The sequence below is a fragment of the Amphiprion ocellaris genome, chromosome 5 (genome assembly GCF_022539595.1).
Source record: "Amphiprion ocellaris isolate individual 3 ecotype Okinawa chromosome 5, ASM2253959v1, whole genome shotgun sequence".
NCBI classification, from domain to species: Eukaryota; Metazoa; Chordata; class Actinopteri; family Pomacentridae; genus Amphiprion; species Amphiprion ocellaris.
In genome coordinates, this window is record NC_072770.1 from 6,943,318 (window position 1) to 6,955,137 (window position 11,820).

An 11,820-nucleotide genomic window follows, 5' to 3' on the forward strand; every position below is an offset into this window, starting at 1 on the left:
TGATAGTAGAGGTGTGTCTGGATTTTGCAAAAATGTTGCTTACATTTCCAAAAGAGCATGGCAGACTCCAGTTTATTCAATTCCCTCTTGTTTTTCTTGCTGATCTAACAAGAGGACGGGTAAAGGATGGCGTAGGTCGAGGCCAACAGCCCTCCACAGTCCCCTATTGCTTTGTAGTTACTCCCTAATCCACAACACTCTTCTAGCAGTCCAATAAAATCCATCTCATAATAATATCCTCTCCCCATGTTTTTTTTCCCTTTCTGAAATACATAAAAACACAAAACCTAAAATGCTTTAAAGCAGTTTATAGTCTTTCTACGTTAATGATAAACTTCAAATATTCACTGATACGTTGCAGGTACCTCAAAACACCACATAAGACAATTTCAGGTAGATCTGATTTTTCTGTAAATGCTATTCCATTTTTTTTAGCAATATGGACTACATTCACAAAGCTGGCTGAATGCCTTTAACAAAAGATGTCATTTCTTATTCGCCAACCTGCCATAAGTTTTATTACTAGTCATTCATTGCATTAATTGGGATTTCCAGTGACAAAAGATCTGGACTAAAAGGTGAGCACAACACAAATTATACTTTAATTGAAGCTGATCACTGAAGGAGACAATTCATACACTGCAGAGACGTTTGGATTCTGGATTCCCCTTCAAGTGAAGCTATTAGATGCAATCCAGTCACCTTTTCATCGTCTAATAACTCCCTTTAAAGTACTCTCAGCAAGTGTAAGAGGTCAACCAGAGACTCAGTTTGTGTTGCGTGCCATTGGGTCTAACTGAAAGGCACTATTATTTTTTTGATTAAGCTGCCACCTGACATCAATTAATGTTGTATTTTTCCACAAACTCCAAAGGGCTCATTATGTTTGGAATGGTGGACTAACTGTTGCATCAGTTGAATATATAATAGAGGTTAAAGATAAATGGGATGCTATCTGCTGCAAAGAATAGTGTGATTTTAAATTGCGCTCAGTCTCCAGATACCACACGCTGAGCCTGGATAGGTCTAAATGGATTGAAATGAGAAAGAAAGTCTATGCATGAGTTGTGAAAAATAAATCAATAAATAAATCAAACAACTGTATTGTATTTGCACAGCAGTCTGTAAATAAAGCAAGCTCATTCATCTATGCAGAATTACATCTAAAATTATTTAAACAGTCACAGTGGCTGACCAAGCAAACAATGGCAGATTAAAACAATGAAAATGGCTTCTAATCTGTGCAATATCATTTTATATAACAGCTGAGAGCTGCAGCGTGATGCAAAGCTTGGTGATCGTCAGATAACAGCATAACCACAGCCCATTTTCTAGCCCATATCTTGTCTCACTTCCTGTGAGTCAAGACCAGCCATCGGTAGCAGACAGTCACATTGCACCGGAAACCAAACCAAGATCCAGTCCCTATTAAATCTCTCAGCACTGCTATGATATACAATCTGTGTGCCAAAATACACTACTGTAGCATAAGGCAAGATATTTTCTTGCTTAACAGACGGCTTTGAGGTCCATTTGTGCCTAAAGAACAAATGAAAAACTGATATTACCTTGTCTCAGATTCAGACAGACAGCAAATCTACTGCAGGTGTGTCACATCATGTTTAGTTGATTGCCACTCTATAATTTTGCACCTCACCAACTGTAGCTGTATTATCACTGATGTGTTTCTACACTGACTCTGCATTTTTAACGACAATACCTCTGACAGCTAAAGCAGTGTGTTGACCGGTGCCCATTTAAGTCTGTTTTGCATAATGCTCGGTATCCCTCTGACCTTTGGCACCATGAACATGAGTCCATGAATGTTGATTATTCTGCTCCTTATCCCTTTAATATTCCTACCAGATACTACTGGTAGCAAATTGCCAAAGCCTGTCTGTCCCATTTCCTGATCTACATGCAATCAGAGCATCTTGTACTTTTCTTCACTGCTCTTTGAACCTCCATGCAGCTGTTCAGACGTCGACTTAAAGCACTTTTGCATTTAGCCCAGGAAAGCAAATGCTACACATAAAATAATGCATCTTTCATTTAATACAACACAAATTGGAAAACATTTAAACAATATGTTCAAACAAATACATAATTTATTAAACAAAAAATTGTCTCATGTTGTGAGAGAAAACAATGCAGTTTTCAAGAAAAGTATTATCCTCAGGATGAATTAAAAGAACATTCCTAATATTATTATTTGGACACTTCTTCCTTAGCTTGATCTAAAAAATAAAACTGAAATGTGATACAGCTTTAGAGACACTGATTTTTTTATTAATTTTTTTTCGGTAAAGAAATAGTTTAGGCCAGAAAATGATATGAGTAGAAATACAAGCCAACTCTTCTTGCCAGAGAAGAAAAAACTTCAAAAAACTACAGTTTGATATAATTTCAATTCATTTTCTGAACACTGTTATCTATGGTTCTTAATCTCTTAAAGCAATCTCTGAGGCTCTGTAAAGCAAGTCTCTTCTTCACTCAAAGGCACTGTAACACAGACAGTAATACTACCTTTCGCCAACCTATTAGGCAGTTTTTTTCCTTTTTGAGGCTGGTAGTGGTGAAATCTACAAGGCAAAAAAAGAAAAAAAAATCCACCAAGCTACAAACCAACAGCATAAAAATATGCATCCCTCCAATCTACCAAAGTCACAAATAGGCCCACTGAGAAAAACAGCCCATCACCTCTAACTGATACCCAGATGAATCACACTATTTGCCCAATTTAATTCTTGGGTGTTGAATGTATTAATTCTCCTCTAACAAAAAGTCATGAATCAACACAGTAGAAGATAAACTCTGTCTCTGACAGTAGCAAGTGGTTGCAAGTGAGATTTGTTTGTAGAAATGAATCAACTGATCATTGTTTTAAGTCTTTCAGTCTAAACAATCATATATACTACCATTCACAAGTTTGGGGTCTCTTAGAAATGTCCTTATTTTTGAAAGAAAAGCAGTTTTTTTCAATGAAGATAACATTAATCAGAAATACAGTCTATTCTAGCTGGAAATGGCTGATTTTTTAATGGAATATCTACATAGGGGTACAGAGGAAGATTTCCAGCAACCATCACTCCTGTGTTCTAATGCTACATTGTGTTAGCTACATTGTGTTGTGCAATTATGTTAGCACATGAATAAAAGTGTGAGTTTTCATGGAAAACATGAAATTGTCTGGATGACCCCAAACTTTTCAACGGTAGTGTACATATAAACACACCAACAGCAGAAAAGTAAAAAATGAAAACAAATTATTTGCACAAAAGACTATTTAGTTGGATTTAGGAAAGGCTGATGTTTGGGTTTCAATGAAGTACTTTGGTAGATGGTTTGAGTTAGAGGACTTCACAATAATGAACACACGCCTAAGGTTACAGAAGGGTTGTGCTTGAAAATAACAACACAATCAGTTGCAGGAAATGAACAGTGGTTGGCTGTAGCTCCAGTGTTTTATTGACCCATCCATCCACCCTGTGTCTCTATTACAACATCACCTCACTTCCTCCTTTTCTCCTGTCATAATTTGACAGCAAATGCTGAAACGGCTGCTGCACACAATCTCTAGAAGTCACCTTAAAAATAAAGCAGAACTATGGACCATAAAAAGCTGCTTCTACAAACAATCTGTGTGTGCTTTTTCAATGTAAAAACGGCTCTGTTTATCCAAAATTGTAACTTTTGCTCTGAATAAGCAACACTGCTGGGTCTGTACCATGATTTGCAGGTTATAAAAACTGTACAACACAGAACTCTTTAATGCTGGTGTTTAACCAGTGAAAACAAAAATGGACCACTTTTATGTTTTGTGCTATTTCCTGTGAGACACTATAGAAAACTCTGGGTATTTCCACACTTGCTTTAACCTTATTGGTGCTTTCCCAATCTAAGGCCCAAAACTTGGAAACTTTGCTCATTTGCTTGTTTTCCCTGGTACATGCAATACTAGAGTGAGTAAATCATCAGCTTAGCTGTTTGGAAACAGCTTCTCTGACTGTCAAAAAAAGTTGTGAATTTCTGGGGGGGTTGGTTATGTGCCAAACTATTTCCAGTAATTAGTCTGACACATTAACACCCATTAAACTACAATTTTCCATATTTAACCTTTGGTGTTTGTAAGAATTAGGAAAATATGTTCATTCCTGAGCTTTATACATGATGGTAGGCTGATTTTGTTGTTGTTGTTGTTGTTGTTTTAGACAGTCCTCACTAGCTGCATGGCCATATTACCACTCTAGTGCAATGAATAACACATGTATGTTATTCACTACCTCAGTCTGTGTTATATGCTGAAGATTTTTATTTTTTTCTTTTGCATTGCCTGTCTGGAGAAGCACATTTACACAGCGCACTCCATACTATAGATGCATAAATGGGCAAGCATAAAATATGTATTTAAAAAGTAGCTCCTTGTGTACTTCCTTGAGAAACACAACCACACAGGATGTAGCCTGCTCTGGAAACAGCGGCTCTGTCACATGCTGAACAGCCGAGCAAAAAGCCTCAGCTGCTGAATTTCATGAGGTGAGGTTAAGGCACATCTGCATTAAGCAGAGAGCTGAGGCAAAGATTCTAAAAGGAGAACACATCTGGCAGGCAGCAGACAACAACTTAGAGAACAAATGAGATTTCCTCTAAGATGAGATCCTGTTTGGATCATTTTTCCAAAATGTTGCTGACCTGAATCGTTGGGAAAAAATAAAAATGTTTCAATCAAGACCACAGACCACCATCTGGTTAAAACACACACAAGGAAATGATGTCCAGTGTAAATCATAAGTGATATCAACAAGAGAACAGGCACTAATTTACATTTTTTAAAAGTTCTAAAGGTGAAATGATAACATCTCTGAATAGCATGGAATAGTAGTCTGTTTTGTTGAAACAGTACTGCAAAGACCAACAGCAACTGAACAGTCTGACAACAACTCAGTTCCTGCCAATTCTTCCTTTAAATCCCACCTCTCACTGTTTACATGGTGATCAGTGCCAACAGCTGCATGGGAACTCTTGCTTAACTGTAACAATTATATGGAACCAGAGTAATCTAAGCAATCTCAAATCAGTATGCCTTAATTATTCACGTAATCCCAAGTACTTGCAGAGTGTGGGACCTGTGTGCAGTTCAGCATCATCTGAGCAACAAAGTCCCCGAGGCATTTTACCATTTAACATTATGTAAAGCCCAACTGACATAATGATTTCCTATGTGGGTCAGCAAAGGTCGAAAACACTTCAAAACAACCAAAATCCTCAGCTAACGGTGCAGGTTAACACGTTTAGAGTGTGCGTGTGGCGTGCTGCTCTGATGTTGTAGCCAGGAGTGAACTCTCCTCTGAAGTCCTTCAAACACCTCAGTGCTAAAAGCCAGTCCACTGTGCGTGAGCCCACTGAGTAACTCCAGCAGAATGAGAAAGAGCCTGATGCTGCTTCCTCGGTAAGGGAATCGAGAGTGCTTGTAATGCAGCCTTGTAATGCAAGCCCTTAATGACCATGTAGAGAACAAAATGCCAAATGCCATGCAGACCACAGGTGAGGACAAGCAATCAGCAGGGAAGCACACTACAAAGCTTGCCACCATGCTCCTCATCTGTTGCAAACATTTGAATAAATGTGGATTTTTTTCCCACTGAATCAGTGCAGCCTCCCCAGTCCCACCACCACTGCCTGCCCAAAACATAGATAGCACATGAGCTGGAGCACAGCTTCATGATTCTTTAGAAGGGAGCCCTGAAATCCAGCAAATGTTGTGTTTTCATTCTGCAACATCCAAACACGTCAGCGGAGGATAAAAACACCGCTGCTGTGCAGACCGCGCTGACGGCAGAAATCTGCATGCCAAAAGACGCAATTTGATCTGTTTTTTCGAGGCAGCAACTTTATTATCTGTTGAGTTCGGGCGCGATCCGTCGTGCAAAAAATAACCACGATCACCCAAAACGCTGAGGAGGAGGAGTGCGCCCTCAGCATCACCACAGTTGCTCAGAAGTAGAAGATGCCACGCATGCTAGTCTTGATCAGTGCAGATGAATTAAGACTTAATACATAACTAGGGCCTACTGCTTCTCCTCTCTTCTTGCATTTCCTCTGAGCGTCACGCATTTTGCAGCCTAAGGCGAATCCGAGCATTATTCATTGATTTCGCTCCTCTACGACTCGCTTTGGCGCGGAGGGGGAGAAAGTTGGCATGAGGAGTGCACGGCACCGATCGCCTCCATCCGGCTGTCCGGTTAAATGGCCAACATTTCACTGTCGCACACGAATACCTCAACCCAACTAACATTTTCTGGGTTTATTGTTGGACGCCACGCACAGCTCGCATGGGATTTGGAGAGGTCCCCCACTCCCCCACCCTTCCATCCCTCCACCCTTCCATCCCTCTCCCCCAATGCGTGAAAATGACATGACAGACTTACCGACGGCTAAATCCAGTAGATCCGCGCACAGGAGCAAGCACAATGAGAAGACGGTCATCTTTCCCTTATTTTGCAATAAATCCCAAACTCCATCTGCGTTTACATGCTCTCCGGGTTTCGGCCGTGTAATCCCCACCATTCCAGAGGTATGCGATTGAAAGGTGCCCCCAAACTATTCATGATGCAGCTCAAGTCGAAGTGGAGAAATCGGGAGAAGTTGACAATGAATGCAGCATTCAGAGCTGCGAAAATCGAGCATCAGATCTAAAAATAATAATGGAAAAAATGTTAGAAAATGAGTCACTGGATGCGCTCAGGAACAAGCCGAATGATTTTTTTTTCTTTCCTCCCTTCGCGCATAAACAATAGGGAGCTTCGCTGAGCCGCGAACCAGAGATAGGCTGTGGAAAAAACGGAGAGGTTTGGATGAAAATGTGTTCCTCTCTCTCTCTCTCTCCCTCTCTCTCTCCCTCTCTCTCTCTCTCTCTCTCTCTCTCTCTCTCTCTCTCTCTCTCTCTCTCTCTCTCTCTCTCTCTCTCTCTCCTCCCGCCCTCCAGACAGACGCACAGTCATTCCTGATCACTCGCTCTTTTATTTCACACAATTTTCCTTAATCCTCCCCTGGATTCAGACCCCTCTAATTCTGCCCATTAAGCCGATTTATTCCCGTTGGATTTTTTTTCCTCTCCTTGTGAATTTCTAAAGATACTTATGCTTCCTACACCACGAGACCGCACTAAATAAATAAAGCAGCTGATAGTTGATCAATCATCTCTAGTCAATATTTGATGATTATGTTGCGTTTCTTAACTAATCCTGGCAGCCAACGAATAAATATTAACTAGGTGCTTCGTCTAAGTTTGCTTTTATACTGTGATTTTATCCCCAAAACTCAGCCAGGCTGGATAAACATTAACTATATTTTTTGTTGAAATAACATTAAACCCATCAAGACTTATTTGAACTTTGTAAGTACCTGTTTAATGGAGCTGATCCAGCTGGTTAAAGTCACTCTTCCATTACGAATTGGCTGCCATCATTTGTCTCATTAAAGAGCATCTATCATACAGGCAGCAAATGTGGATTCAAGGCTTTCCTTGAGGTTCCATTCCTGTCTGGCAGAATGACATCTGCATGTTCTAAGTATATGTTATAATGGCTGCAGCACTTTATAAAGCGGAAAACCTATCTGTCACTTGCACTAAAGTTGTGCCCCATATATAGGGCCTTCCTATTCTTAGCTATAACTATGACAAAGAGTCTTATCAGCATATCCCCGCTGTCATCAGTCATACATGACTGGATAAAGCCTTGTGTTAAATTTAGTATTTTCTGTCAAAACGCTCATCTCCAAAATCACATAAAATCCTCAGGAGTGAGGGGACTCAGGTAGCTTCATACTCTCCAAGACCGGCCAAAGTTTGACAGCTGCCCCAGGCTGTGTCATTCTAATCAGCATCACCTTAGCAAGGTCAGCCTTGGTTTGCTACTTTGTTTCACTCTGAAATGGTTCTTTAAGCCTTTTGTGAAATGGTCTTCCGGGATCTTTTTCTTTCTTTTTTTCAAAGTCCAGGTAAGTTATTCAGGAAGACAGCCACCAGCATGCCAGCTCCATTCGCCCCCACCAAAAAAATATGAATTCTGTTGAATAAAGTTTCCCATTTTCTGCAAAGCCGACTCAATATATCAAGACCATATGCTTTTATTGATCTGTTCAGCAGCGAACCAGTAACACTGTTGCCACTACAGGAACCCCTGGAAAGCTGTTTACCTGAAAATAGAAATTTGGTGTTTCCTACACTCTCATTATTAAGGCCCTTGTCATGCAGTACAACAACAAACTGAGAAATGAGTTGAACAAGCTGTTCCTCATAATACAACACTGTGAATGGGAAAGGGTGTCCCCAGTATATGGATTCAACCTCCTACAAACATGGAAATGCAGTGACTCTCCGACAATGCTGCTCCTCGCTGCCGGCAGGGTGGAGAGGACGCTTCCCCGGTTAAGGTCTGCAGTACTAATGCACTATCACACATCTCTAGAGGGCAATGTCAACAACAATTTATTGGGGTAACAGAGCTGAACGTGTTGCTGTCCATATGGCATCGAGCCCACTAACAAAGAGGGCTCTTCAGTCTTGCGAGAGTCCACATACTGTCGTCATGTGCTCGCTTTTCTCTCTCCACCACAGGTACAAGTCAATAAGCCTTAAACTGTTGTTTTAGCTTTTTATTTAGGATCTGAGGAATTGAAAGGTAGAAGAAACCTGACATACAGACAGACCCGACTCCATCTATGAGGATTACTCTGTCTCCTCTCATTCTTCTCGCCTTTCCAGTGCTAAGGACTTGGTTGCTTTGAATTACTTTTTTGCGATGCCAGTATCATCTCCTACTAACTGTTAAACAATTGTGTGAGCACATACAGTGTTGCAGCCTGTCACTGTGTATCAGTTATACACTCAGTGGCTATTAAACTCCAATTCAGCAGCATAACCATAACTGCTACCTGTACAAACACATTAATGATTAGTTCACTTAAATCAGGGGTGTCAAACTCATCTTAGTTCAGGAGCCACATTCAGCATAATTTGATCTCATGCGGACCACACTAGTAAAATCAAACCATAATAACCTATAAATAATGACAACTCCAAATTTACCTCTGTTTTAGTGCAAAAAAAAATACATTCTGAAAATGTTCACGTTTAAGGAATTATCTTTTATCTCTATCATCATGAACAACTGGAAATTTCTTAAGAAAAATAAGTTCAATTTCAATAATAATAATAATAATAATAATAATAATAATAATAATAATAATAATAATAATAATAATAATAATAACGTTATTTATATAGCACTTTCAAATCACAGTGCTTTACAGAGCAAGCAACAGACAAAATAAAATAAAATGATAATGGATAAAAACAATGGTTAAGAAGACACAATAACAACAAGAACAACGATAAAACTGATAAGAACAATATCTAAGAAGACACAATACCTCACAGTTAGGATTCATATACAGCAGAGAACAAGTGGGTCTTCAGCTTTGCTTTGAACACCTCTACTGAGCAAGCTTGCCGAATGTCAGATGGAAGAGCATTACATAAAGATGGTGCACGGCACTAAAAAGCCTGCGCACCAATTGTCTTCTTTTTAACTCTAGGGACAGTCAGCAGATCTGTCCCCTGGGAGCGCAAGGACCTTGCTGGTTCATATGGGACTACCAGCTCCTTTAAATTATGACGGCCCAGTGCCATTTACAGCTTTATATGTTAAAAGAAGTATCTTAAAATCAGCTCTAACATGAACTGGGAGCCAATGGAGTGAGACTAACACTATATTTCTTTGTTCCAGTCGGAATGCGGGCTGCCACATTCTGAACCATCCGTAGGCTATGAAAGCTCCTCTTAGGCAAGCCAGACAGGAGAGCATTACAACAATCAGATCTCGAAATCACAAATGAATGCATAAGAACCTCAGCATCCTTAAAAGACAAGAAAGAGCAAATCTTAGCAATCCTAGTAACATTATATGTCAAAAGCATTATGTATCAGTTTATCAATTGTGTATTACAACTTCCATATCACAGTGTTTCTACAAAGGCAAAACATTTAGTCACAGGTATCTGGAACTGAACAATGTAGTATTCTACTTAATGATTATAACGACAAAAGTCAGACAAACAAAAAGACAAAAAACAACATAAACAAGACAAAATATTACAAAAATGAGGCACAAAGCGACATAAAATGGACAAAAGACACAAGCAAGACAAAAAAAGACACAAAACAAGACAAAAACAACAAATAGCGAAACACAAAATGACAAAAAAAAGACAAAAAAACACAAGCAAGGAAAACAGCAAAACCAAACTGACAAAAAAGAGAAACAAAATGACAAAAACATGAGACAAATGATGTCAGACAAAAAACAACAAAAACAAGACAAAATATTACAAAAACAAGGCACAAAACAACAAAAGAACAATGAGCAACATACTGTTTTACTTTATGATCAAAACAACTTGTCAAGGTCTAGAAATTATTTTAAATTTACAGTTTTACAAACTTACAATTTGCAGTTGATATCTTCTCTGTAATTTTTACATTTTACAAAGTTGTACAATGGGCCGCTTTTGGCCCGTGGGCCGCATGTTGGCCACCCCTGATCTAAATATATTATTACCATTATGTGCAGTGGTGCTGAACTGGGCCACATTTTTGAGAGGTATTTTTCAGATGTTTTGCTCTGGACACGGAGGACTGAAAATTATTTTAAATTTTCATATAATGCAGTCCAGTGTGACATCTACTACTGTACTAATTACGTCAGCACAGCATCCATCTAGTTGAATTAATTCCTCAAATTGTAAATGTATAATAAAGTGGCCAGGGAGTGCATATTCTGGTCAGTTTCTGTAATTATTCGGTGGGGACAGTTCTTTTCTAATTGTGCTCTGGCATGCACGTTACTCTGCTTAGCACCACCCTGTCTAATTGCATGTTTTCATCTAAATAAAGTTCAAATTAAGTTCAGCCAACTCAATGAAACACTCAGCAGCCAAATTCAGAGGTGAGCTCACACAACTGAGGGCTGCATTTAACTTGATGGTTTAGTACTCGTTCCCATGAGGAGCTAAAAAAGACTTAATCTGGGATTCCTTAAAAACCTTTTGAGAACAAATGAATGATGAAGTATACTTGATTTTCAAGCAGTCAGGCAGCTGTTTCACTTGGACTGAGAACTAGGAATCAGAACGGTTCTGGTTGTGTTTTTAAGTCCATCTTTTGGACTTGAGTTTATGTTTGCAACATCATGGAAATCATGGTTCCACTGTAGAAACTTGAAAACTACACATTAAAATTGTCATAACCAAGCTTTCAGCATATTCTTAATGTAAAATGATGAATTATTTATCAGCAATAGTTCTGCAAGTCCAATAACTCATTTTCATTACTTATGACCTATATTAGGATGATGAATTTGTCAATAAAAGACATTAAATAAATAAAAAAGATATCATTCACTGGGATGCCCAGTAACCAGGAGACCAATTCCTAAAACTGTGGAATTTTGGTTCAACCATGAATAGAAAATTTTGTTGACCCAACAATAAAAAATATTTGTGTTAATGTTGTAAAAGACAAATGCAAGTAAACCCTAAATATTGAATATTATTTTGTAACCAATAAATATAGTATTAGTTTTTAATATAACTAAGGAACAATGTCATTGATTAAATTTCTGTTACAAGATTAATTATTTGGCACCTCCATTCATCACCATCCAAAATCAAAGGACAATTATGATCGATGTTTTGATTGTACATCAAACTGCAGAATAGTATCAGCAAGTCAAATGCTTTCATTCAAAGACTGTGCTG

The 11,820-nt window shown here is 38.8% G+C and overlaps 1 protein-coding gene across 2 annotated transcripts in view; it reads right to left on the reverse strand.

Annotated features, from left to right (window-relative positions):
* igsf21a (immunoglobin superfamily, member 21a) overlaps nucleotides 1-6,871 on the reverse strand; it is a 221,309-nt gene extending 214,438 nt beyond the window's left edge. For both annotated transcript variants that reach the window (XM_055010717.1, XM_055010716.1), the window contains exon 1: nucleotides 6,429-6,871. In XM_055010717.1, coding sequence (XP_054866692.1) covers nucleotides 6,429-6,567 — 139 coding nt within the window. In that variant the 5' untranslated portion in view covers nucleotides 6,568-6,871. The remainder of the gene's footprint in view (nucleotides 1-6,428) is intronic.
* Between the last annotated feature and the right edge of the window lie 4,949 nt (nucleotides 6,872-11,820).